The sequence below is a fragment of the Passer montanus genome, unplaced genomic scaffold (assembly GCF_014805655.1).
Source record: "Passer montanus isolate IOZ18808 unplaced genomic scaffold, ASM1480565v1 scaffold47, whole genome shotgun sequence".
Taxonomy (NCBI): Eukaryota; Metazoa; Chordata; class Aves; order Passeriformes; family Passeridae; genus Passer; species Passer montanus.
In genome coordinates this window covers 2,021,643-2,049,472 of record NW_024369596.1, presented here as the reverse complement: position 1 = coordinate 2,049,472, position 27,830 = coordinate 2,021,643, and the positions used below count along the sequence as shown (strand labels likewise).

At 52.3% G+C, this 27,830-nt stretch overlaps 1 protein-coding gene across 1 annotated transcript in view; it reads left to right on the top strand.

Moving 5' to 3' along the window:
* The window catches only part of NECTIN1 (nectin cell adhesion molecule 1), a 94,069-nt gene extending 66,524 nt beyond the window's left edge, over positions 1-27,545 (top strand). The window contains exons 6-9 of the mRNA XM_039722009.1: positions 9,552-9,699; positions 11,556-11,643; positions 12,092-12,202; positions 23,742-27,545. Coding sequence (XP_039577943.1) covers positions 9,552-9,699; positions 11,556-11,643; positions 12,092-12,202; positions 23,742-23,960 — 566 coding nt within the window. The 3' untranslated portion in view covers positions 23,961-27,545. The remainder of the gene's footprint in view (positions 1-9,551; positions 9,700-11,555; positions 11,644-12,091; positions 12,203-23,741) is intronic.
* The last annotated feature ends 285 nt before the right edge of the window (positions 27,546-27,830 follow it).

Here is a 27,830-nt window from a genome sequence, read left to right as displayed (position 1 = left end):
CATCCTAAATCTATTTTCCATCCCGTTTCTACACTTGTTTTGATGACATGACTGGTTTAGTAGGCAAAAAAATGACATTGTGTTTGACTGACAAGGCCCATTTCCCCTGACCCTCACAGACTGGCATTGATTATATTCCTGCCTTTTAATTCTTTATTACCTGGAGCCTGTGTTTCCTTTTTCTGTGATGCCAGGAAACCACCGTGCAGGATTTGAGTTGCTCTCTGAGCCCTCCTCCATTCTGCTGGAATTTAACCTTCTCAAATTTAACTATTCTAACAAATAGTAAAAATCCAACAGCAGAGAGTGAGGAATCTCCTCAGCTGAGTCTTCCAACCCCTCTGTTTGCTTATAATAAGTGGAATATCCAAGGAGATGCTGTCCAGCAAGCTCCTCAGCTTTGCCACCCTCAAACACGGGGAAATTGTTTTCTCAGAAGCCACAAACAAAAGTCTGCCAGTCTCTGGAGACAGACCATGAGCAGCTTTTCAAATCTTGTGCCTTTTCTGGGTCATTTCGGCCCTCTTGGCCACATCCACCTGCTGTGGAACGGTGCAGGGGTGCTCTTTACTCCTGTTGTGTCCCCAGGGTAAGCCTGGCTTTGGTACCCATGGCCTTCAGCTCTCTGTGCTGCTCACTGGTTGCTCCCTTTCCTGCTTTTCCATGATGAAGAAGAGGGAAGCTCTCTGTGTCCAAGCTGAGAAACTCCCTGCTCAATGAGGCTGCGTGGCTAATTATTGGTGCTTTTGTCATTTGGGAAGTTAGGTGAGGGGGAAGGTGTGTGAGAAGCCTTGCAGTGCCATTAACAGGAGGGAGAAATCAGGAAAAGGGTCAGGAATGTGAAGCCTGAGTTGTTTTCTTCACTAGGGCCTCTCCTGGAGCAGGATTGGGTGGGGACAGCTGGGGACACCGGGACAGGGACGTCCTGTTGTGTCCCCAGGGTAAGCCTGGCTTTGGTACCCATGGCCTTCAGCTCTCTGTGCTGCTCACTGGTTGCTCCCTTTCCTGCTTTTCCATGATGAAGAAGAGGGAAGCTCTCTGTGTCCAAGCTGAGAAACTCCCTGCTCAATGAGGCTGCGTGGCTAATTATTGGTGCTTTTGTCATTTGGGAAGTTAGGTGAGGGGGAAGGTGTGTGAGAAGCCATTAAGGGGAGGGAAAAATCAGGAAAAGGGTCAGGAATGTGAAGTATGAATTGTTTTCTGCACCAGGGCCCTCTCCTGGAGCAGGATTGGGTGGGAACAGCTGGGGACACCAGGACAGGGACAGTGACAGTCCTGGAAGGTGTGTGAGGGGCAGGAGGGGAGGCAGCAGCACCAGGGCCACCACCAGGAGCATCCAGCAGCTCCATCACACACATCCAGCAGCTCCATCCTCACATCCTCACACATCCAGCAGTTCCATCCTCACACGTCCAGCAGCTCCCTCCCTGCTCCAGGAGGCTGGAGAGTCACCTTCTGCTCTGGGTTGCTGCAGCTCTCAGGGTTTTTGGGAGAGGACAGAAGGAAGGGGTGTGAGGTGCAGCTGCCCAGGCACAGGAGAGGACTGTCCCCCTTTCCCTGCCCGTGCCCTTCTGGCCAGGTGGCAGGGGAGCAGAGCAGCTCCTCCTCACCCTGCCGGGCATCCCCTGGGTCCGGGTGCAAACGGGAGGTGAGCTCATCCTTTGGAGACATGCAGGACACAGCTGCCCGCTGCTGTAAACACCCCCACGGCAACAGGAGACAAACACGGCCCGGGGCACACGGCCAGGCAGAGTGAGACATTCCCAGGAGTGCTGCTGGGGATCGTTGAGCAAATTAACTCTATTAACACAAATGATGAGAGTCTGAGCTGCAGTTCCTGTGCCTTCTATCTGACAGAATTCATCTGGTGGCTGCTTGTAATAGCGTGACCTTAATGGACTCATCAAGGGAGCAGGGCTGTATCTCTGCCTGAACATGGGTTTGGGAGCACGCTGTGCTCTGGGCAGGCTGCTGAGAGCAGGACAGGAATGTTCTGGTGTAATGGGCTGCAGGATCCAGCCCCTCCATCCCTCCAGGAGAGGCAATTTCAAGTGTCATCACCTCCTCGAAACTGTGCGGCAGAAGAAATAAATTACTAAAGGGATTTGATTGTTCATTACTCTGCCAAGCTGCAAGGAAATGAAGCAGAACTAAAATTAAGGGCTGCGAGGCAGAGGAAATGCCAGAGAACATTTCCCTTCTTCTCCAGGGCTCATCTCCTTCCCTAAAACGGGCTGGAGTGCTTCTCATCCTGCAAGTCCTGGGTGTGGGAGGCAGGGGGTCTGTGGGGCTGGCAGGTGAGTTTGGGGTGGATTGGTGGCACCAGGGTTGTGTTTGCCCCCTCTTTGCTGGAGTGGCACAGAGAAGAAAAACCAGCCCAGGAAGAGGAATCTGTGGTGTTCCCACCAGAGTTCTGCAGAATCCTCATCCCTGCTGGACACCAGGGGTTAACACCCTGCTCCCACTGCTGCATCCAAACCCCGTCCTTGTCAGTGGCCACTGGCAGCATAAAAGGGGAGGTCACCAAGGGCTAGGGCCACATTCCAGACATGTTTTTGCGGCCAGCAGCTCTTTAACCAGATGTTATTTAACCAAGGATGGTGTTTCCTGCAGGGGAAGGGAGCAGAGGGACAAACTGGTCATTACTGGAGAGAGCCTTGCATGGCAAAGCCATTCCCTGCTGGAATGTGTGTGAAATCCCCACGAAAACCCAGCACATCCCAGTGTCCACTTCAAAGCAGGCACCCCAGGGAGGGCTGGATCCACTCACTGCACTTGCAGGCTCTCCTAAAACCTCATCAGAGGCTGGGGAGAGGCTTGCAAAGCCTCAAAGTGCCAGTTGGGCTGGCAAAAAAGACAGAGGGGAGGAAAGTGGTCAGGGATCTTGAAGGGATGCTGGGATCAGTGCCCAGACAGGAGGATGGCCGTGCTGGGAACGAGCTGAGCACCCAGGGGATACCCAGATTCTGGGCTTCAGTGGAAGGAAATTAGAGAGAGACAGAGGGATTCCCACTTGTGGGAAGAGAAGGAAGGACAATGCAGAGGGGTCGGGGCATTTGTTTGTCTAACCACCCTTGAGGACTCTGGTTTTGCCCCCATCACACACACACAGTAAAAGCAGGACACTCCCAGCACCCCTCTGCAGGGACCAGCAGCGCCGTGTGGGAGGTGAGCAGCACATTTTGGGGGCCCAGCCTGTGCAGAGGGGGATTTCCAGGGAAATGAGGCATTGTCAGGATCGCAGCCATGCCTTGGCACTCGCCTGTGTGGTGGCTGATTGTGTAAGTGAGAGTTACATCAACAAACACCCCGATGGGAGAGGCTGTGATGGCTCTGAAAATTCCATCTGACTTATATCAGGGCACGGAGGCAGAGGAGCAGCTCTGCCTTCATTTTGGAGTTTAACCTTTAGCTGGCTGTGCTGCAAAATGTGGAATAGGTCAAGATTATCTCGAGTCAGGATGTTCCCTGCTGTCAGATCTTTGTAGGCTTTCAAACCTAATCAGGAAGAAAGGAGACCTAATCAGGGGAGCAGGCAGCATCCCTCAGCCAAGGACATCCTGGAACTAACAAGTTTTAAGCATGGGGTAAATGAAGATGTTGTCTATCAGTGGAACAGACAGCAGATCTCACTCCAGGACCTCCTGGAACCAACAAGCCTTAAGGATGTGTTAAATCAAGACGTTGATGGATGTCTGTGTGGCAAAACATTCAAGGTCCATGCATCCTGTAGCTGAGCTATCTTCATTACAATATTGAAAATCTCATCACAAAGGCCCTGCCCAGGTGAAAACTCTTCCCCTGAGCATGTGCAGAGGTTTGCTGGGTTTACATAACTGGCATGGGAATTACTAACATGGTGCTTTTGTCTCCAAGTGAAGCCCAGACACTCTTCCTGCTCAGAAAAGCCTTTCCTAACCAAATCACTCCTGTTCCCTGAGCTGAGATCCAGCTGCTCCTGTTCCTCTCCCTGCATGAGCAGCCCCTGGTGACAGAGCTGGGTCTGGATCCTGCCAGGGGTTAAGTGGTGCTGCAGACCATGAACTGACGTGGAACGTGGGTTTGTGTTTGCACAGGACAGGATTTCACTGTGAAGTGCAGCCTGGTCCCTCCACCTGCAGCGAGGGAAGGGTCTGAGGTGGGGCAGGGTCTGAGGGGACCTGGGTGGGAGCAGAGTGAGCTGCTGTGCTCCCTTTCTCCTCTCCCCTTCAAACCAGGACCAAAGCAAGGGCTCTGAAGGGTTTGGACACAGGGGATGAAGGGCTGAAGGCACTTCAGCCTCACACACTCCTGGTCCAGTGCTGCTGGTGCAGCTTTCCCAGCATTTTCTTGCCCTCCTGAATCCCTTTCATCCTCTGGGTGCTTGGCTGTCCCTGGAAGGGATTCACTGAACGCACACGTCCCAGAGAGCAGCCCCCAGAGAAACCCTCCCCACTCCCCTCCCTCAGACTGCAGATCCCTTTAAAACCCCCAGTGCCTCTCTGTTTATCCTCCCCTTTGCCCTGTCAGCTCCTGGGAGCAGCTTTCCATTAACCCTTTGCAAACAAAAGGCACCACAACAAGGCTGGGAACCAGCTTGTGCCTGGGGGTGTGTGCTCTACTGGAGCGTGTCTCAAATTAGCCAATCCTGCTCCTGCCTTCAGAACCAAGCCAGGGAAGTGTTTGTTCTGCCAAGCTTTTCAACTCGGTTTAATTTAGCTCTGTGAACTTGTCTCAGGCTCCCTGGAATGTGTCAGGTGGGGTGTATTATAAATATGCATCGTCTGAGCTCATTGTCTTGCTCAAAGGACCAGCAGGCAGAAAGAGTCCGGCAAATCTCTCCTTGCACCAGGTCACGGTGACAATCCAGGCTGGGGACAGGCTTGGTTTGGGCTGGCACGGGCTGGGCACAGGGTGCTCTGCTGTAAATGCTGTGAAAAGGCTGCATGGAGCACTGAGGTTGCATTAAATCCAACCAGGCTGGCTGCTGCAGGAGCTCCAGAGCTGCCAGCACAGAAGAGAAGGATCCCAATCCCTTCCCAAGGCTGTGAGCATGGCTGAGCCCCTTGGCCAGCCAGCCATGAAATAGAGGGGGAATTGCTCACTCTGGGGAGGTGATAAATGGAAAGGGAACCCTGCTTTGGAGCTGGTTATGGGTGCAGAGGGTTTAGCAGAGATGTTGTGCGTTGTTGTGGTGGTTTGCTGGGAAGGAAAGAGGGATCAGGCTGGATTTAGGAGTGGGCAGACAGGAGAAGAGTGTGCAGCGCTCTTGGAACAAATTAGCTCCACTCAGAGCTGCTGTAAACCAGCCCTGAGACTGGCCCAGCTTCCAGATTCACCTGGGGATGCAGTCAGTGCCTCAGCAGTGAGGTGGGGCTCAGGCTCCCCTTGGGGCAGCTGAACTCAGGGCAGACAGTCAGAACAGGAAAAAAAACAGGGTGAGACCCAGTCATCCCCCCCAGGAGAAACCCTCCTGCCTGCCCAGACTGCACCCACAGCTCTGCTCCTCCCCAGGGCATGGCTAGAGGGACACACAGACATGGCTAGAGGGACACACAGACATGGCTGAGAGGAAGGACACACATCCATGGCTAGAGGGACACACATCCATGGCTAGAAGGACAGACATCCATGGCTAGAGGGACACAGACATGGCTGAGAGGAGGGACACACATCCATGGCTAGAGGGACAGACATCCATGGCTAGAGGGACACACAGACATGGCTGACAGGACACACAGCCATGGCTAGAGGGACAGACATCCATGGCTAGAGGGACAGACATCCATGGCTGACAGGACACACATCCATGGCTGACAGGACACACAGCCATGGCTAACATGAGGGACACACATCCATGGCTGACAGGACACACATGCACGGCTGGCGGCATTCCTCCTTCATTGGAGCAGCTGTCAGGGTTTGGAGCGTGGTTCAGCGGGCTCTGGGCAGGGGAGGTGGCTGTCAGCAGCTCAGGATGGTGTCACTGGCCCGGCTGGCACAAGGATCTCCCCACATCCATGGCTAGAGGGACAGACATCCATGGCTAGAGGGACAGACATCCATGGCTAGAGGGACAGACATCCATGGCTGACAGGACACACATCCATGGCTGACAGGACACACAGCCATGGCTAACATGAGGGACACACATCCATGGCTGACAGGACACACATGCACGGCTGGCGGCATTCCTCCTTCGCTGGGAGCAGCTGTCAGGGTTTGGGGTGTGGTTCAGCGGGCTCTGGGCAGGGGAGGTGGCTGTCAGCAGCTCAGGATGGTGTCACTGGCCCGGCTGGCACAAGGATCTCCCCTGCTGGCGGCTCCTCTGGAAAGGCGCGCACGCGCCCTGCCTGGCTGGGAATGATGTTTTATGGAGAGATAACCATTCCCTCCCTTCCCTGGGTCTGCCTCCGACTCCAGGAGAGCCGTGGGAGAACAAAGTAATGAACAAAACAGCTCTGAAAGAGACTGGGGGTGGGACGCCCTTCTTTTCTCCTTAATTGTAATACTGTGAATTAATTCAGCTTCCAGCAGGAATGAGGAGTTTCCCAGCAGCCCTCAGACATCCAGATAAGGCTGAGCTGTTTGTTGAGCCCCTCTGGGTTCTCTGGTACCTGCCTCACTGCCAACTGCTTCACACAAACTTTGTATTCTTTTTTTTTTCCTTTTGTTTTTTAATTTGGTTCTTTTTTTGGAGAGTTTTAAATTGTTCAAGCATGACAGAGCACGGGGGTTTGCATTCTTAATTGGCACAGACTTTTCCCACTCCTGTCTGGAGGCCCCTGAGCTGTCCTGCCAATTTATTCTGATCCTGATTCACAAACCTTGCAAACATCTTCCCAGGGCTGCCCAAAAGCCCTGCCAGTGGAACTGAATCCTCATCTGGCCCTTCTGGGCCTCTCCTGAAGCTCTTCTGGTGTTCTCCTCTTGACTTGAGATGTCCCTTTTTGCACATTCCCCTACAGAAAGGCCCTGGTGGTGCCCTCCAAACTGTGCCAACCACAACTCCTCCCCAGGGAGAAATATGGATTAAAAAAAAAGTGGATAGAGATGAAAAAATAAGTTTAAAAGGGGGAAAAAAAAACAAAAGTAAGAGGGAAGAGGAAGTGTAAATGAAGGTTTCTCTCTAATTCTCATTTTCCTCTATCCTGGGCACTTTCCTGCTCTCTCAGGACCTTCTTTTCTCATTTATCTTCCTCACCTCCTGGGGTTTGCTCTTCTTGCCAGCAATTAGCGCTGTCACCTCTGCCATCTCCCTGCCTGGACCCCTGCAAAGCCGTGACCAGCACTTTGGAGCGGCTCAGATTGTCCCCAGCAAGGCGAGCTGCACGTGTAGGGGCAGGGTTTGTTGTCACAGGGCTGTGCCATGCTTTGGTGCTTGTCCCTGCAAGGCCACACAGCCCTGGGATGGGCTCTGACCCCGGGATGTTCATACAGAGAGCCTGGGAAGGAGGAAGCACCCTCATAAAAACCCCAAATATCTGCAATTCTCCTTGTGCTCCTCCATTCTTTCACTCCCCTGCTCCCCTTACTGGCCTGTATTCACCTCTCCCTCCTCTGCTGTATTTCCCTCCCCTCATAATTTCCCCATTCCCTTCCTGCTGTCACCCAGCCTCACCTGAGCTCCTGGAGATCCATTTTATTTATTTATTTCCTTTTCCTCTTTCTCCTTCCACCCTTTTTCCCCAAACACACTCCTGATTTACAGCAGCAGCAGGAGGCTGATGTTCTCTGCCATCCCCAGAGCCATCAGGGGCCAATTCATCACAGGAATGCCCCAGCCAAAGTGACTGGGACATTCTTTACAGCCACAACCCCGAATTCTGGCCTGGTGGGGGCTCCATGGCGAGATGTCAGCCGTGAGAGAGCTGTCTGGAGGCACAAATATTATTTATGAGGTGTCGTGGCTTATGGAGGAGGGAAGAGGAGGAAAAGTGGCTGCCACCACAGGTTGTGATGGCTTCAGCATCCTGCCACCACAGACAGAGCTCAGAGCTCTTCGTCAAGGAGCAGCGGAAGGCAGGGGGAGGGTGGGATGCTGACCCTGCCAAAGTTTGGCAGGGGAAAAGCAGGATTTTGTGGGAAGGGGAATGGGGCATCGGCGTCAGAGCAATTCCCAGGGTGAATTCCCAGCGTGGGGCTGGGAGCTCAAGTGCTTTGTGCAGTTTGGGATGGGCTCCCAGGGAGATGTTTGCACACCTCAGTTCACTTCTGGATGACAGCAGCAAATCTGAGAGCTGGGGAAGGCTGGCTGGGAGGAGAGATCTGGGAATACTCTCTTGGAAATGATCCAGCACAGCCCGTTTCAGACTGCACCTGGCACAAGGGGTTTCAGGAGGAGCAAGTGCTGGATCCATGGAGATGAAGTGGGAGTAAAAAGCAGGATTTTCACCCTGAAAAGTCCTGGATTTGTCGTCCTGTGTGGTTTGGGAATGTGTGCAGATGTTTTATAGCCACATACATTTCGTTTTACTACTTTGCACATGGAAAGTGGGCCTAATTCCGAGGCCTTGGGGATGGGTAGTTTAGGGGAGATTGTGGTACCCAAAGCCAAAATTGTTGCAGAACAAGATCCATTAGCCCAATCTGGCCTCTAAGAGCAGCCAATAGCCAGGGCATTAAGAAAAGTACAAAAATTAGATGTGACAGACAAGTCCTACAGAGCCCCTTGTTCCCTCATCCCTGTCTTGCCCCCCTCCCCTAAATATCTTTTTCTCCTCCTCCTCCTCCTTCTTCCTCCATCCCAATTATCTCCTCCTTTCATCACTGCCTGAGTTGTAAGTACAAAGTACCAATTAGCTAGTTTTCAAGTTTAATTAGGTTGGAAGGTAGAGCAAATTAAATCCTTTTATCGCAGGTTTCAAAGCGCTTTCCCATCGGGATGGGTTTCCTTTGGATGAGGCCCGTGTTTGTCACCAAGGAGCTGGCCCAGGTCACAGAGCAGGGGATGAAATGCAAGATTGGGTCTATCTCCCTCCTGCCCCTAAATTCTACACTCAGGACATCTTTTTTTTGGATTGATTTGGGGTGCACAAACCTCTGCTCCACCTCAACCTATTGAGCATTGCTCCTTAGCTCGTTTTAAGAACATTCCAGCAGCACCAGGAATTCAGTGAGGACGCTGGGACAAAGCCCAGCAGAAGGCTTTCAAAACACTTCAACAGTATCAAGCAGCAGGTCCACATGAATGCTTGGAAGCACCTTTATTCCCTAAACCCTCCTTCCTTTGAGGCCTGAACAAAGGCAGGGAAGCGGATCCAGGAATAAATATTCCTGGGCACCTCTGCCCAGGAATAAACACCTGAAGATGAAACTGCAGAGCGGAGTGGGGAAGTGTTTAACTCTTGGAGACACAACTGTAGCCACAATTTCTGCTCCTCTTGAGCTCTGAGCAGTGCATTTCAATAGGATCTGGCTCCCTCCATGGAGCTGCTGGACAGGGAAAACCTCGGGAAAACCTTGGGATTCACCCTCACCTTTGCTCCCGGAATCCCTGCTGGTGCCAGCGCCCCCCCAGCTGTGTTTTCAGTGTTCTAACCCTGTCCCCTGTGCTTCCCTGTGTGTTGCAGACAAGCCACTACCTCAGAGTGCCCCGGGAGGCATCATCGGGATCGTGGGAGGCGTCATCGCCGCCGTCTTCATCATCGGCGTGGCCGTCACCGTCATCATCGTCTACCGGCGGCAGCAGAAGAGCCGCTCCGGCACGGACAACGACCTGTGAGTAGCACAGCCACTGCCCACCCGGGGTGAGGCTGCTGTGGGCACGGGGGACCCCACCTCTGGCCCTTCCTCTACCTGCACGATGGGAAAATTTGGCAGGAAAATGTTTTCCTGCTGTTTCTGTCCCGTTTCTCTGATCGGCTTCCCTTCCTTGGGGCTTCCTGGTGCTTCCCGTGCTGCTCTCTCCTGTTTCTGAGGTCTTGGCACAAGCCTGAAGTGGGAGCTGGAGGACAGGGATGCTCCACCAGGTGCTGGCATTGCTGTGGCATGTCCTTGGGGCAGAGGCTGAGTGCCACTGTCCCCCTCTGTGGGTCCTATTCCTCCTTTCCCAATGGCTTCAGGCTCCTGCATGAGACTGAACCCCATCCTGCCATCAGAGAGGGGTTTCTGATAGACCCTGAGCACCTCTGAATGCATCCCAAAGAGTCTGGAAAGGGTTCACATCCACAGCAATGCAGGTTTGGACGTGTGGGTGACGTAAACTCTGTCAACAGCAGCGACAGAGGCCACCACAGCGGCTCCTCTTTGGAGCTGGGCTTTGCTCTGCCCAGCACAGGGCAGCAGAGATGCCAGGCAGGGAATGGAGTGGTGTGGAGGTCGCTTTGTGCAGCAGGAACCTCTCCAGGAGCATTTAGCCTGGGCTCTGCTGAACAGCTCTATCTTGTCACCAGCTCTTCACCCCCTCCCTCCCTCCCTCCCTCCCTCTGTTCCCACCTTGGCACGGAAAGCCCAGCACCCAGAGGTTGCTTTTATGTTCCCCCAGCCCCCACCTCATTGTTGTTACACCTTGGGCACATTTTGTGCTCCATTTAATCCCATTTGAGAGAGGGCACTGGAGGATAGCGGGAGAGGAGCGGGGGAAGCGGCAGGAGAGGCAGAAAGGCACACAAACAACAAAGCCCAGCACCACAAGGTGAAATTGCATCAACAGCAGCGGGCCTGTGATCGAGATGCATTCTGACAATCCACTTCCCACAATGGCCCTCCACCAGGCTCAGGGAAGAGCCACTTTAGCTGAGAATAGAAACACAGCCCTGCCCAGCCCTGCCGAGGTGCTGCCTCTATTGTGGAGGCTGATCCCCAAGGTAATAGCATTTCTTTTCTGGAGAGCCATGAAGTCAATGTTTTACAGAGCCCCGGGGACCTGCTCTGCCCTCCCTGCCACCAGCACATTCCAGTCCCACGCTGGAATCCAAGGGAAGGCGCCCATCTCCATCAGATCTGTGGAGTCTGCACGGAGAGAAGGGAGCGGGGCAGCCAGCTAATTAGTGGATCAGAGTTTTAATAAGTTTTGTAAAAGGATTAGACACATCTGTGCATGTGAACAGAATGTGCAGAGACAGTCTCTGGGCTGGGATTATCGTGGCTGCCAATCCCTGTGCTCTGGGGTAGGAGCTGATCCTTGGCGAGGGTCAGGGATAAATGTCCCTGCCTGGCAGAGCTCGTCCATGAGGAGGATTCAGATTCCTCATGGGAAGCCGTGGCAGGGCTACCATCCCAGAGAAATGCCAGGCTGGGGCTGGCATTACCTCGTTATCACTTTCTGGTACCTCACAGCCATGACACAAACACCTCCCCACCAAGGGATGGTGTGCAGGTATCCCAGCTGCTCCCTGGGCACCTGCACCCTGACACTGGGATTTGCCTGGAATAAGGACAGAACGCTAGGAGGGAGTTTATTCCCATTAACAATTCTAATTGGGGTGAGACAAAGGGCACGGGGGAGTTCCTGAGGATAATCTATGTGATTGTATTGGCAGTTTGGTGACAAACACAATCAAATCCTTGGGCACATCAAAGCAGCAGAACCTTTTCTCCTGCTTTCTACTCAGCAGCCTCCTCTTTCCCTGCAGGATTGACCTCCCTCCATCCCACAAACCTGCCCCTCCACCAAAGAGGAAACAGGACATGAAAAGCCACCTGACTCCAGAAGACATCCAGGTAAAAACCTGCAAATTCCTGCCTCTGGCATGGAAAGCTGATCCCAAGCAGGGTCCACAGTGCCTGGATTTTGGGAAATTAGGATTGCAAGAGCAAAGATGTCCCTGGATTGAGGTTGAGGGGCAGAAAGAGAGGATTTTTCAAGGCAAGGTTGGATGGGGATCTGAGAAATTTGGTCTAGTGGAAGGTTTGAACTGAAATATCTTTAACATCCCTTCCAACTCAAACTGTTCTATAACTCTATGATTCTGTGACTCTGTGACTTGTCCCCCAGAATTCTCAGAATCTAGCATTAATTAAAAGTATAATTTGGGTTCTGCTCTGCCCCTTTGGTGGATATTGAAGTCTGAAGGGGTCTGAAGGTGTTTGGTTGTGGTGCCACCTGAAGCAGAGCTTGCCAGAGGATAACCCTTCTCTTCTCATCCCTCTTCTGTCCCCTCTGCTCCAGGTTGTTCACTTGGACAACATGAAACACGAGGAGGAGATCCAGAAGTTCCCTCTGCAGACTCCCTACTATGACATGGCAGCCCCCGAGCCCTCTCCCTACAGTGACAAACTGGTAAGGAGCACAGGGTGACAGTGGTAAGGGTGACAGTGGCACTGCCTGGCACCTCAGCCCAGCCTCACCTGGCACCCAGGACCCCAAAAAAGCAGGATCCCCACCATCCCCAGCCCAGGATTATCCCATCCTGGAGGAAAACAACCTCCAGACTGTGATCTCAGCTCACCTTCATTCAGCTGTCTGTAGGTCCCAGAGCCTTTATGGGTAAAATGCCCTGCCCACCCCAAATTCTGTACCTGTAACCCACCCACCCCCCCTGGGCACTCCTCAGCTCCTGCAAGGAGCTCCTGTTAGGGTTTGCAGCTGAGGGAAGCAGCAGTGAGAGCTTCACAAAGCAATTTTCTGCAGGGCAGAGCGTGCCAGCGTTTGACTCTCACTTGACAACAACAAGTTATTTAAACCCTTTTTTTTTTTTTTTCTGGAGTGTGGATTTGTTCTGCCTCAGATGGGGAGATGTTAATGTGAGGCAGCAGCAGCGGGGAGAGATTAAGGGTCAGGAGGAGATGCTGGCAGTCACATGGGAAAGGCTGGTTTGCAAGGAGTGTGGAAATGTTAGATGTGAAGGTGCAGGGAACAGGAAACAGGTAAGATTAGAGTGAGTTTTTGATGAGAAAACAGAAAACCATCCCCCTCCCAGGCCTTGGACAGCATCCTTTCCCTCCCTCACCCCCTGGCATGGGGATGCTCTGCCTTTTTATCCATAGCAGACAAGACATCCCAACGTAAATCCTTCAGGTCCCTCCCAGGAGCAGTTCAGAGCACTGCACACCCGGCCCGGTGCTGCAGCAGAGTGAACTCCCTGCCTGGAGAAAGGTGTAAAAATATCAGCCCAGACTGGAGTAATTTTTTATGAACACCACTAATTACAGCCCAGTTCATTCCAGTGTGACCCTGCCACGTGCAGATAATGGAAGGACAGGGCCCAGTGACCTTTAGCTGGCACAAGTCTGAAGCCAGGCAGATGCCAAGGGCGTTGGAAATCAAAAGCCACAGTTCTGATCCTATTTACTTCATCCCTAAAGGAAAACTTCCCCTTGGAGCCCTCCCTCAGTCCTGGGGCTGGTCCCCAGCTCTTTCTACTCCTTGCTGAGTTTCAAATGAAACACAGGACGTTGAAGCGAGGCCGCTGCTTGAAAAGCATCTGAAAGCTGAATTTCAGGCAAGCAGGAGGACGGAGGAGCTCATTTTGGGAAATAACGAGCAGTCAGTTAATTAAGTGGCAGAGTTAGTGATGTGAGATGGGGCCTGATGGGTTGCTGCTCCGTAACCATGGCAACGGAGTTTGCTGCTCTCAATCCTGGCCGGAGAAGATGCATTTCCATGTCCCACGCCTGGCACCGGCTGCTCCACACCCGCGGATCCAGCCAGGAGGTGACGGGCTGCGGAGCTCTCCTTCCACTTGGCCCACCAAGAACTGCCTCTGCAGCAAGGACGGGGTGTGTGGGGGACTCCAGCTCTTGGCACAGGCCTGGCACAGCTGTGGCAGAGCCCTGTCCCTGGCCAGCCTGCCTGGCAGTCCCTGGCAGCGGCGCCAGGCTCGCCCAGCACGTACCTGCGCCGTGCCCTGGCTCCCTGCCCCAGCAGCAGGATGCAGCCTGCTCCCATTCCTTGCTAAATGGCTGCATCCTTTGGGCAGGCAGCTGGCTGATGGAGTTGGGGGCTGGCAAGGCAGAGAAGGGTGGCCTTGGCTGCCAAGGAGTGCTGATTTTGCTGGATTCTTCCCAGATCTCCCAGGCAGGACGTGCTGCTTCAGCCAGGACAGGTTGTCCGGCCACGCTTTGCAAAGGGACAAGCTTTGCCTTCCTCCCTGCAGGGAAAAAAGTGACTTGCATCACTTTTTTCACCCTTGAAGCACTGCAGAAGCCTCCTTTTCAGGTCACAGTGGGATTCTGAGGAGTGGGAAGCCCCAGGGAACAGCAGTGCTTTCCAAAACCACCCTGGGATGGAGCAAGACCTGCCCAATCCCTCCCCTGAGGGCTGGCTCAGCTGGAGGATGAGGAGGGAAGCACATCCCTGCTCCCTGCCAGCCTGCCTTTGGCACAGCCCTGCTCCCACCTGCTCAAGATGCAGATGCAGGAGGCTCTGGGGTATCCGTGGTTCTGGGATCCCTGAGAGGGAAAGGCACAGCAGAAAGGCAGGATATTCTTGTTCTGCCTGTACCTCATCTGCAAATTTGGCCTGGGAGGGGAGTGAAGAAGATGAGAGCGGAAGGGAGCAGATTCTGCAGGAAAATGGGGCGGGTGCATTCAGCTTTGAATGAATTGTGCAAAACCTCGTAATTTGGGATAAACCAGATTTATCAGGAGGCGGCATGAAAGGCACTGCCTGGGGTTGGCGATTTCACAGCGCTAGAATGGGAGGCAGGGAGTGATTAGAGATGGCAAACAATGAGGGAGGGGGGAATGGGAGACGTGCCAGGAGAAAATAAAAGAGGGAGGTGGAGGAGGAACCTCCAAGAGGGTGTGCAGGGCCGTGCGTGTGGACGTGTGCTGGCAGGGGACCAGGACACAGGGAGAGGCTGGGGCACGTCTGCAGGGTCAGGATACCTGCAGGAGGGAGCAGAGCTATGAATGAACCTGTGGTTTTAGGGTTGCAGGCTGTGGGAAAGCCAGCACAGCCCCAAAATGCCCAAGGACAGCGGTGTGGACACTTGAAGCTGCAGGGGTGGGTGTAGGGGTGTGGGTGCTGCCTGCAGTGCTTTTCTCTGAGCAGTTTTGGGGTAAAAGTGAGGGTATCAAAGCAGGAGAGTGCTTTTCAGGTGTGTGGGTGAGGGCAGGTGTGCTCTGCCAGTGCTTTTGTGCCAGATGGATGCTCCGTGCGTGTGTGAGAGGCAGCAGGAGCCAGACAGAGGTGGAGGCACGAGGCAGTGCAGGAGCAGAGCTGTGATTAGTGTCCGTGTCATCAGGGCCCATTTGCACAGGTAGAAGGGGAAGTTTCATTGCTGCAGACAGCAAAATAATTTCTCTGGGTTTGCAGGGCAATTACCGGGGTGCCGACGGTGATGATTTACACCCAGCGCTTGCGTGAGGCAGTGCTGGGCCTTGTATACAAGGCACATTATTGATATTGTAATAAATTCTGCTCCAAACGGGCAGAAAGGAGCAGGAACGAGCCCAGGAGTGGGAGAAAGGAAGGGAAATCCATGGAGAAAACACCTCCTGTGGGAAGGAAGCAGGAGAGGGGTGAGGTAAATAGGCAGGATAGGAACGAGGAGGTAAAATTTAGTCTGGCTTCCTCCAGGAGTAGGGGAGGTGCTGAGACACAAAATTCTGAGGGAAAGAGCTCTGCAAGGTCTAGATTTAGGTCGAAGGCTGGAGTTGGCATTGCTAATTTTCCTAAATGTCCAAACTCCAGTTCCAGACACGAAGCAGAGGCTCCACAGGATGCCCAGCTTTCATGCCAACAACTCGCCGCTGCCATCTGGCCACCAAGGGCAGGACAGAGGTGACCTGCAGCCCTCTGCTCCTCCAGCCCCCAGCTTTGCTGAGCCCTGGAAATGCTGCTGCAGCCCCGTTCCCCTTCATTCCCCTCATCCCTGGGGCTGAGGGGCAGATCGGGGAGCCAAGCCTGGCACAGGCCAGCGCAGCAGGCAGAGATAATCACGGAGCCAACAACCCCTTCCAGCAACAGGCACTCAACCAGCTCATTACGGGGCTATAAACTTCTGAAAGCGGCTCAGCCACAGCTGCTAGGTGGCTGAGGACGCTTCCAAACAGAGAGGAGAGGAACACTTTCAAATTAAACACCTTTTGCACCACTGCCATGCGGTGCAGCCATTTTGGAAAGGGGAGAGAGAGACTGGAAAGCTGTTTTGTTTGGAAGAGACACCTCTCTCCTCTCAGAGAGGCTCAGCAGATGCCTGGCTAATGCTGGCACTGAAACCAGCCCCAAAAGTGAGGATTAAAGAAACTCCATGGGGCAAGGAGCCAGGATTCCCCTCACACCATGGCTGCTGGCACCAAGGCTCTCCTGGTGATCCTTCTTCCCCCCTGAGCCACAAGCTCTGGGCTGTCCTGCCTTCCAGGCTTCTCCCATTATCATCTGCATGAAAGATGCCTGGGTAGGAGTGATCAGACAAATTGGATAATATTCCATTCATGCAGTCCTTGCTGATAAGCCTGCTTAGTGAAGGAATGCCCATAAATATTTCCATGCCAAAGGAGATGCTTTTAGCATCTCTTAGACCGTGTTACGATGACAAAGTCGTGCTGCAGAGGTAATCTGCAGTGCCAAGCTGTGCAGCCAAGCCTCGTGTTAAACCAGGCTCTTCAGCACTCCACAGTCCCCACACCAGGGCAGAACAACAGTGACATTCCCCTGTGGCCATGCCTTTGGAGTTTTGGCTTTAAAGCCATTCCTTCTGGGTATCTCCTTCCCAAAACCCCAAATTTCAAACCAAGGATTTTCACTTGTGTTCCCCAAACCTGGGTTTGCAACAAATCCCAAACACTTGGGTTAAAACAGAGAGCTCAGGTGCATTGTAAGGTTTGAACTCACAGACCCAGCCCCAGCTGAGGGAAATGCTGGTCCCAGAGGGGTTCAGTGGAAGATCAGAGCAGTGAGATGCTGCTGGGAGCAGCCCCAGTGAAAGGGGCAGTGCCTGGGAGTGCTGCCAGCCAGGGCTGGGTCACTCAGCTCTGCTTTTGGGGGCTCAGCGCCTTGGGGACTTTTGCTTTGATTTGGGATTTTACCTGACTGATTATTTCATTACCCCCCTACCTCCTTCTTTTTAACTGTTTTTTCTTACTCCCCCCCTGTTTTCTTACTCCCCTCTTGGGGCAGAACAGCAAGTGGCAGTTTTTTGTGTTATGCCACAGCTAGACCCTGAAGTTTGACATGTGGTAAGCAGAGGCACTGCTGGACAACAGGACAGAGATGACATCTGAGCTAGAATACATCTTTTTCAGCTCAGATAGATTGTAGGAGCTCATGGCAGAGTGCTGAAAAAGGCTACCTGTGCATGTGTTTGGTGCTGCATGTGCTTGCCTGTGGCCTTAAACCCTTGCTGGTCTGGTGCATCTTCTGTCCATCCCCTCCCTCCTCCCCCTTTTCTTCTTTCTCCCCCCTTCACCCGCCGTGTCCCTGTCTCACCCCTCACCATCTGCACGGACCCCCCGTCCTCACCCCGACTCCTCCCTGGTGTCCCCCCACCGCCTTGCTGCTCTCTTCTCTCCAGAGCCCTGCCAACAAGGACTGTGATGTCCAGTATGCAGAGCTGGACACGTCGGCTCTGGCCGCGTCACCCAGCCCTCGGAGCTCCATCCATGCTGGCGGAGACCTAGTCGAGTATGCAACCATCCAGCCCAACTTACGCTAGCGCATGTCACTCTAGGCCCTTTCCCCTCAGATTCTGGCCTCAAGGTACTCACCACAGCACTCTGCCGTCCTCACTGCACCCCTCAAAGTCACCTCTGCCCCCTCCCTGCATTCCTGCCTCCCTCCGGAGCGCTGCCTCTGCCTCTGTCTGTCCCTCCCTGCCTGCTCTCTCTCTGTCTCTCCGCTGCCCTGGTTTGTTTTTATTTTTGGGGGTGCTGCCCAGAATGCTTTTGCCTTGCCTCGCCTCTCTGCATGCTCTTTTTGCTGTGTTTCCCTTTGCTTCCTGCAGCCAGGCATGTGGGACAGGGGGAGAGGGTTCATGGCTTGGTGGCAGAGCTGGGGTTTGGCCCCCTGCTCCAGGTGGGTTTGAAGTTCCTGCTCTGGTTCAGGGAATTTCTGCAGCACCTGTGAGGAATCAGAAGTCAGAGATGCTAAGAGGGCTTTTCCAGGCCAGGACAAGGAGGGGAGGGAAAGGGAAAGGGAATGATTGAAAGGGAAATTTAAAAAAGAAAGGCTTGTGTGCATGTGGAAGTAACTCTAGAGAAGAAGGAGCATATGTGCATGTGTGAAAGAACAAGGTGGGAGAGGATGTGACAGAATATGGGAACACCTAAAGGCTCCCACGGCTGAAAGACTCCAGGGATAAGAGACAGGCAGAGAGGGACTGTGCATGTGACAGTGACAGGGCTGGCGTGGCGTGGGGCTGGTGCAGGTGGCCTGGGAGAGAGGGAGAGATTATTTTCCTTGGTGTTCTCCTTCTCAAAACTAGACACAGACTGAGCCCTGTTCTCTGGACTTTTTCAAGTGTCACCAAACTCTTTCAAGCTCAGGTCCTGTGGCAGGGAGTGATTTGGACTCAGTTGCTTGTTCTGGACCATCTCAGTCTGAATGATGATTTTTTAAATGTAAAAAGCACTAAAACTGGGGTGACTTCAGCGCTTCCTATGTTCCTTTGCCCCATAACCACAGCTTTTTCTCAGTTATTAAAGCCACCAGGTCCCTGAAAGGGAGAGATCTCTCCTTTCCCACCTTTGCTGGAGGATTCCAAGGGTTTTTGGCTGAGGAAATGCCACTGGTGCCCCTCTCCTTGGCTCCAGCTCTCCCTCACTGCTGCGTATTCCTGAGGTTGTGGTGACTCCAGGCTCCTTCCCGTTTGTTTCACTGCCTTTCCAGCAGCAGGAAGGATCTGTGGGTGGAAGGAAGGAAGGAAGGAAGGAAGGAAGGGAGGAAGGAAGGAAGGAAGGGAGGAAGGAAGGAAGGAAGGGAGGAAGGAAGGAAGGAAGGGAGGAAGGAAGGAAGGAAGGGAGGAAGGAAGGAAGGAAGGGAGGAAGGAAGGAAGGAAGGGAGGAAGGAAGGAAGGAAGGGAGGAAGGAAGGAAGGAAGGGAGGAAGGAAGGAAGGAAGGGAGGAAGGAAGGAAGGAAGGGAGGAAGGAAGGAAGGAAGGGAGGAAGGAAGGAAGGAAGGGAGGAAGGAAGGAAGGAAGGGAGGAAGGAAGGAAGGAAGGAAGGATAAACAGGAGAAAAATGGGATTTTTTACTGGGATTTTTTGTCCCCCTGGACAATCCTGATCAGCCGAGGAGCTCCGTGGGTGAGGGTGCAGCACCCACTCCTGGGTGCGAGGTGTGCGGGGGCTGCTCCGGTTTGCTCTCTCCCTGTGCTCCCTGGTGTTCCCGTGCTGGAAGCAGCCCTGTAGCCCCCTGGTGTAGCCAAAGCCCTCCTAGGTGAGTGTCTGCAGCAGCCTGGGCCGGAGCAGATCCGTAACCTCTCTCTCTTGCGGTGTCTCACCCACTCCTGCTCCCAGAATGAGGATCAAGGTCTTCGTAGACGTAACGAGCGAGAGTGGACAGTAAGTTTTGGTTGGGTCTGGTTCTCCCTTTCCTCTGTCTCCTTGTGGGCATCTGTTTGTCACTGCGCTCCCAGGCACTTCCAGCCTCTCCTGGATGAGAATTCCAGCCCTGAGGAAGGGGTGGTTGAAACCAGCCACTCTCCCTCGTGGCTTCACCTCCATTCCCAACAGATTCTTGGGCTGCTCCCACTGCTCCAAACAAGGCAAGGGCTCCCTAATCCATCTTGGGAGGTCTCGCCTCGTCCTCCCCAGGGTGGGGAATTTTATTGTCAGCAAAAGGACAGTAATCCTCCAAATCCAAATTTGGAAATCCTCCCAGTCTCTCTGAAGTAAAAATAAAGCCAGTCATATGGTGCTTTGAAGGTGTAATCTCCCTGCTAAGACACACCACACATCAGGGCAATTTAAATTTTTTTTTATGCTTTTTTAATGATTTCCTCCCCCTTCACCTCCCCACACTCCAGCTCTCTGTTTTGCTTGGGAATTTCTTGTCCCTGTTGCATCAGGAATAGCTGGAAACCATCAGACTTGGAATCAAGAACACGACAAATCAGTGACCAGGGATCAGATTCCCATTTCCAGATTGCAGGAGAAATAAAGAGGTCACTCCTTATTAGCTTCCCATTTTTAAATGAGGATATCAGCCCTGCCTTACTCCAGAAGGGTGGAGAGGAGGATTTGGGAGAGAAACAGCCAGGAGGGAAATGTTTGGGATGATTGATGGTGTGAGGTGCTGTAGGAACATGGACCAGGTAGGTACCAGAGGCAGCAGGGGAAAAGCATGCTCGAGGAGGAATGCAACGTTCTGAGCAAGTTTTCTGCATAATTAATACTTGCATGTGTCTGAATGCATCCCTCACCACAGGTCCTTGCTCTGTATTTTGGGAATTTCAGCTCAATCTTTTTATTTCCTGAACCCAGGGGCGAGTCCCTCTGTCCCTCCTGCCCTCAGTTCTGTCCCCTCAGGAGCCCACGCTCAGGTTCCTGCTCATCCCTGACACATCAGTGCTCATTCTTTACTCAGCACAGGGATTATCCAAGAACTCCCTCACAGATAAAGCACCAAACAGAGCAGGAACCTGCCCACAGATCCCTAAAGTCATGGCCATACTTGGAAGTGGAATACCCCGAATACCCCAAGTAGGGAGTTCAGACCCAGGGGAGGAGAGGATGTGAGGGTCCTAACACCAGGAGGAAATATTTCTTTTTTTGGTTCCCGGTGTATTTTCTGTCCCCCAACACCCTCAGCCTCTGCCCTGGCTGGTGCACAGAGTGACAGCAGCTTTGTGATTCTGCTGCTCCTTCCTGGCCATCAGCCTGTGCTGCAGCCCAAAATTCCAAACCGACAGATGAGCAGGGTCAGGGTAGTGGCAATCCAAAATTTCAGGAGTTTTGAGCAGCAGGGGCTTTTTCCCAGCCAGGAAAACACAGGTGAACACATTCCATAAGTGCAAAAATATGTTTGCCATGAGCTTGGCCAAGCAGAGAAAACCATTACCCGTCCAACTCTCACCTGTAAAATCTTCAGATTTCCCAAAAACTGTAGCAGAGGAACCCTCAGGTCACTGAGAAGGAGTTTTTCACTTTCAGACCAGTGGGAACTCATTATTCCAAGATGATTAAAAGTACAGGACATGGTCAGCTGCCTCACACCTCCTGCTACCCAAAGAGATGTTCTGCAAATAGAAGAAAAGATGGAATTGGGTGTGGAGGGATGCAGAAGGGTTGAGTTGAAGTCATGGCAGAAATGAAAGCTCCCTAATTCAATCAAATAAAGCCTGTTTGAAGGTAATCTGCCAGGCTGTCTGAAATGGATAGATTGCTGACATCCCCTTTAATCAAGCTTTTGGAAATAAAACTGAGAGGGGAGGATGTAACCCAGATAATGAAGAATCGCATGGAGTCATGCTGGAGACAAAGGCAAGTGGGAGAAGCCAGGTGGGGGAAGGTGGTAGAATCATGTGCCAGTTCAATTTAATTAGTTCATTATCCCTAATTTAATTTCAAACTTCGTTAAAGATAAATTAGACTGGGGAAAAGTCACAGTGGGACTGGGGAAGGAAGTCAAAGGGCACCGGCTGCGAAATGTGTTAAAAACCACCAGGCTGGTTTTGTTCTCCTCCCTTTTGCCACGCTACAAATGAGTTCAGGGAACAAAGCAGGAGCAAAGCAGCTCCCAGCTCAGGTGCTGAGGAAAGCTAAAAGGAGACAGGGAATTCTCTTCCTTTGGCCCTGACATTCTCCAGCTGCCCTGCCCTGACCCCACCTGTGAGGAGCGAGCACAAAAGAGGGGCCAGCAAGAAAAGAAGGATTTGTTTGCACTCACCTGTGCAAACAGAAGTGCTGACAAAAGACACTGGGTGTCTTTGGCAATGCCTCGTGGGCGCCTGTCTCACAGCCACATTAACTGGGAGATAAGCAGGAAGAAAAATGCTCTGCTGACCCCGTGTATTGTCACAGCCAGCCTGTAAAAGTGTCTCACAGCCCCTTCTGCTGCCACCTGATCACACCCGGCTCAGCTTCCACTTAGGTTAACTGAGGATCTCTCCTCGGAGACCTTTCTGTCCATCAGGCCTGCACACAGCACTAGCAAATCCTCTGCTTTTCTCAGAGAGCACAGAAACTTCCCCTCCCACTTAATTGATAACAAATTACAAGAAACCCCCTTGCTTGCTTTGTCTTCCTAAATTTCTGTAATTAAGACAACTTCCCTTTCAGGTTAGCTTAACCCAGAAAATTAAAGCAGGAGGAGAGCATGGCTAAATACAGATTTTTCCCCCTTCCAGGTGTGGAAAGGGATTCTGTTGAGTGTGACAGTTCTTAAGAGTAGATTGTACAGGGAGGGGACTTTACACGTCCCATGTTCCCAATCCGTGAGCCCCTTTTTACCTCTTTTTATCAGCAGAACAGCAAACATTTATTTAAGGTTAGGGTAGAGTTAGTGAGGCTTTTTCATGGCTCCTGGCTGGGGCTCCTCTGGTTAAAGAGCTCTAATGCTGCACTTATCCACATTTTCACTTGGCAATTAAAAGGCTTAAGTGGATAAAAACTGTGGGAACGGCCCACCCAAATTTAGGATCCCAGCACAGCAACTCCACTACTGACTTTTAAAAGCTCAATCTGTTGGATAAACAGTTTTGCCAGTGGAAGGGAGATGAAAATGAGGCTGACCTCAGCACTGCTGCTGTTTTCCTGGGGCTCAGGCAAACTTTCCCTCACTGGGCTCAGCCAGACTGTTCCCAAAATTGCCTCTGTGCCACTCCCAGTGGTATAAGCCATCAATAAATTATTGTCAACACCTTGTTTTCCATAGGATTTTGGTTTTTTAAAGCATCCTGGTGAAATATTCATCCAGGAGCTGGCAGCAGATGAGCCATGAGTGGATTGTTGTGTTCCTTCAGGCGTTTTCTCCTGAGGGCCAAACCCTTGTCCTTCCCACTAAACTGACTGTTCCTGGGATTTTGAAAGGGAACAAGGAAGGGCTCAAGGGCAAGTTGCTTGCTTCAAACCACAAGCATCAAAACGCTTTGCAGCGCTGTTTGCTCCCTCTTGGAGAAGAAATTATCTCCTGGTGAGCGCCCCTGAGCGCAGGTTGGTTTAAAAACAAATGTCCGTCCTGCTTGGGTCATCCTGCAGGGTTTCCAAAGCAGGAAAGGGTCTGGGAGCAGGGAGGAATCCTTCCCATCTGCTGCCACCCTCTGGGGAGCCACAGCCCTGGGATGTGGGAGAGATTCTCCCTCGACCCCAGCAGAGCAAAGCATCCACACACAGAGGGAAGAGCACGGGAAGCAGAGCAGCCTCGGGTTTGGAAGTGATTTTATGTTCTCTGTAGTTGATTTGACTCACAAAACCCACCCTGAGGCTTCCTGGGGAGCTGTTCACACAGGTAAAGCCCAGCACTCCTGTCTTCCACATAAACAACAGGCACAGTAAGCTTATTGTGCATCCCAAGCCCCAGGTAGGACACATGTGCCCTTTAAATGGAAGAGCACAGGCCTGGCTTGGATTAATGATGCCTTCAAGCACTGCTTTTCCAAAACTCAGGTTAGAAAGCGTGGAAATAAACTGCCCTTCCTCTGGCTGGCTGCTTGTTTAGTCCAGAGAGCAGAGTATTTACAGACAAGGGACACACCATGCCCAATCCATCCATATTCATCAACGATCTGGGTATTTCAGGCAGAGAGACAGAAACTTTGCAGCGTGAGGATTTATCACCTGGGTTTCCATTTTCCTGAAGCAGCCAGCTCGGTAAACTAGTTAATATTCCATCCTGCTTGCTCTCTGTGTGTCTCAGCAAGGAGCTGAAGAGCTGTGTGTGTTTTCTGGCTGTGGATCCCGGAGTTTTCACCCGTTGACTTTTGTCTCTACTTGCAGAACTTTGGAAAGTGTCACTCAGAGATATCGAATGCGAGTGATTACCTGACCCGCTGTTACTCACATGAAGATCGATATCTGGAGAAGATCCCTCATGTCTATGCCCCCTTGTCAGACCTCCCACAAGATCTTTATCCTCACCATTCCGACATCTCCTTCTGCTGCCCACCTCCCGGCTCCCGGGCTCCTTACATCTGTCCTAAGGAACAGTATGTTTAAAGTGTCAACACTGCAAAAAAAAAAATGAAGAAACTCATGGTTTTCACCTCTCCTGTCGCTCAACAACCAAGGCCTTCCAGCCCTCCCTTCCCTTTGCCATTGCTCATTTTATTGATTGGTTTTTAAATCCGGGTGCAATTGCCATGATTAGTTCCAAGTGTCTGCCTGGCTTGCTAACGCTCAAGGGAACACTCTGCCTTCTCCCACGTCCTCTCCAGCACCTGCATCTTTCTTTTCTCCTCCCGGCTCTGTGTGTGCATGTGTCTGTGGGTGACAGCTGCCCTGTGGTGGATGGGATGTGCCCAGCCCAGTCCAGTGTCCGTAGCTTTTCCCCTGTGTCCATTCCTGCACTCTCCACACGTGTGGGTCATTCCCAGCCCTCGCTGCAGCTTCTGTGAGGTTTTACAGCACAGCCAGTGCTCCAAGCTGAGCCTGTGGCTTTTTTTCTTTTTTTTCCTGCTCCTTTTCCCCCTTGGAAGTGGGGATAGCAAATCCCCGTTTGTGAAGAGCTGAACAGCCAAGATTGCTGAACCAAATCATAAGATGCTTATAATGAAAGATGCTCAAAACCAACCCAAAAATAGAGATCAGGACTTGGTTTAGGCAGTTTGTTTCTGTCCTTTTCCCTTCCTGCTCCCACTCCCAATCTCTTGGATTGACTCTTTTAAAGGGGACATATTTTGGAGTCAACACATTTGGAGAAAGCATCCTTTAAATAACAGGTCTGATAACCTGAAACCCAAAGGAGAAAATAATTACAAAGGAAAACATTCTCTCTAATTTTCCTTCCAAAGCCTAACGTGGCCCCCCACGAGCTTTTCCCCCTTCTCTTCCTCGCATCTGTTGATTGGAATTTTAAAATTAACTCAGGCAGAATATGAAGAATAAATCAGGATTTCAGGTAATCTCCTTGCTCTTAATGAAGGATAAAAGCCAATAGAGGAATTTGGCCTTTTAACTTTTATAAAAGCATCTTAGTTTTGGGACGACTTTTTTTGATATTGGAATGTGTGTGGGTGTGTAAATCCAAATGTGTACATTCCTGTGACCACAAAGTGTTTTAGAAAAGGGAACTTATCTCCACATCACATTTGTGTTCACTTGTATTAGAGAAAAAAAATAAATATCGTTATACACTTCAATGTATATAAAAGCAAAGAAGAGGAAGAGGAGGACAAGGAATGAACATCCTGCCTCAGAGCTTGGTTTCAGGGATAACTCCCACCTGTTTCACCCATGGCATGGAAGAGGTGAGGCTGGGATGGTTCTGAACAAAGGGATAAAGCTTTGTGGCCAGAGGGCATTTCCTTGGCTTTGGCCCAGGGAATTTCCTTTGCTTTGCGAATCTGGCATTCTGCAGACACTCAAATCCCTCTGGAAAACGTGAGGATGCTCGAGCTGAGGCATGTGGGAGGGAGAGGTGGGCACCACACCTCACCCTGCTGCCCGGGCACCCAAAACCTGTCAGCGCAGGTGAGGAATGAAACTCCCAGCAGGTGACAGCTCCTGGCAGGGGACGTGTGACCACAGAGGTGTCCCAGCCCAGCTCCTGCCCCGAGGCACCCATTTATCTCTGCCTGGCTGGATCTCAGCAGCTCTGCCCTTGCTGTGTCCCTGTCACCTCGTCCTGCCTGTCCCTGCTCCTCCCCACATCTGGGTCACTCTGCTTCCCTGCAGGCTGACGAACACCTCTGGGTGTGGGAGAGGGGGTTTACACCCTGCTCAGCCCTGTGGGGGTGACACCACGTGCATGGATCCCCCTGAGTGGCAAAAACACCCCCAGCCCTTCCCAGCCCTTCCCCAGTGCACGCTGCCACTCTGTGCCAGAGCAGGACAAGGTTTGGGGGGGAATTGCTGCTCCTGCAGAGGTGTGTTCCTCCTGGGAGGTGGCCTCACACTGAGTGACATCAGCTGAGCCAGATGGAGGTGCCTGGCTGCATGAGGAGCGGATGAAGGGGAATTTTTGATGCATTTTTTGGCCAAGCTGGGATGGGCAGCAGCAGCCCTGCCACGTGCTGGTGCGTGGAGCACCCTCGTTCCCAAAGGATGAGGGGAGGATCATCAGGACACAGCCTTAGAGCACTCCACACAACTTTTCAATCCCATCCTGCCAGTCCTGACTGATGCAAAGCTTTCTGGAATCATTTGTAGTCACATTTCCTCTGCCAGTCTCCAGAGGATTCAGCCGGTCGTTCCCTCACACCAAGGGACTGCAGTGCTCCGGGTCTCTGTTCAGAAAATGCATTTTTCCCTCTGGTTTCCTCCCCAACACACCTTGGGTTGCCACAGAGCTGGAAACTGGGTGTGCTCTGAACTGAAGGCACAGCCACCACATTCACCCCATCTGCCAAATCTGCCTTTGCTCCCTGTCTTTGGAAAGGTCAGGAGGTGCTGGAAGCCCCACGGGTCTCTGATGTCCTGGAATCAACCCAGCACCACTGACCATGAGGAAAAAGCAAGCAAAAATCCATTCCAAGCTTCCCTACCTGCATGCCTGGAAGAGCAGAGCGCTGCCTGCACTGTGGTTTGATTTTCACCTGATGTGGTTTCAGACAGATCCAGGAATTTAAATGAGAAGTGGAATACGTTCAGGTCTTCAGATACAAGAGGAAAGAAGCCAGACAAAATGATTGCTTGCCAGAGGAGGCTGAGAACACGTTGCTGGTGGTTTTCTCTGCTGCCCATGTCTGGGACAAAGATGCTTTGATGAGCAAGGGGAAGGCAGGGATACAAACTGCAGCATTAGAGAAAAACTCTGCTTGCCGTGAGCAGCTTTGGATCTGAGCTGCCCACAGAAGTCTGCCACAAAGGGTTTTACTGGGCTTGCAGCAAAGCAAAAGGATTTAAATCCTTCTTGAAAAGGTAAAAGGCAGGAGAAGCCTCAGTTCAAAGCACTGGTTTGACTTAGGCCAGCACAAGTATTTAGTCTAGGAATGTCTTGGTTTTCTCTGCCTCTCCTGAAGAGCTAGTTTGATCTCAAAAAATGGCAAGAGGGGCTCGCCACAGGCCACCAAATTCCTCTGCATCCTAGGAAAGGGGGGGAAACCCTGAAGGACAGCCCTGAAGTAAGAAATAGTGAGTCCACTGCTTTGGTTTTACAAATCTGTGCTCGGAAATGGTTCTGATTCAGGGCTCTTGTTCCTCTCTCCCTTTCCCTGCTGTCACACAGAGGTTGCCCAGTGGCTCTTCCAGGCTAAATCCTCACTCTGCTCCACGATAAGGCTGCCCAGGCCTGGGGGGAGCTTGCAGGTGCTGGAATCAGGGCCAGGGGGAGGTGTTCTCCTGCTGACACGGTGCCAATTGACTTTACAAGATCCCTGCTCTGGAGACTGAGCCATCCAGCAGCGCTGTTGGGTGTGGATCACCGAACAAGTCCAGCTGGAAACTGCTGGAGTGGGATCCAGTGGGCTGGGAGGAACTGGTGTTGTAGAATAGAGAATCATTTAGGTTGGAAAGACCTCTAGGATGGAGCTGTTCTTCCTGTCACCAGGGTGAAATGTCACGGGTTCTGTTCCATGTGTTGGTGGCACTGACACCAGAGCTCTTGCAGATGGAAAAGACTGATCACAGAACTTAAATAAAAGTGAGCTGAAGAGTTACAGCAACTTCTGTCCTGCCTGTGGGGCTGTGGGGGGTGTTTGATGTCTGCCTCGCTCCCAGGGCTGCCTCCTTGCTGAGTCGTCCTCCACATCCCTCACCCCTTGCACTGCACCCCCCAAAATGCACCCACAGGCACTCCTGCCTTCTCCCAGGAGATCCTGCCCATTCCAGAGGCTCCTCAGGACTGGAATATCCCACTTTTCCTGCTGCCCCCCTCCCTGCCTGCAGCACAGGACCCAAAGGTAAGCAGAGGAGCAGAGGTCAGTGACC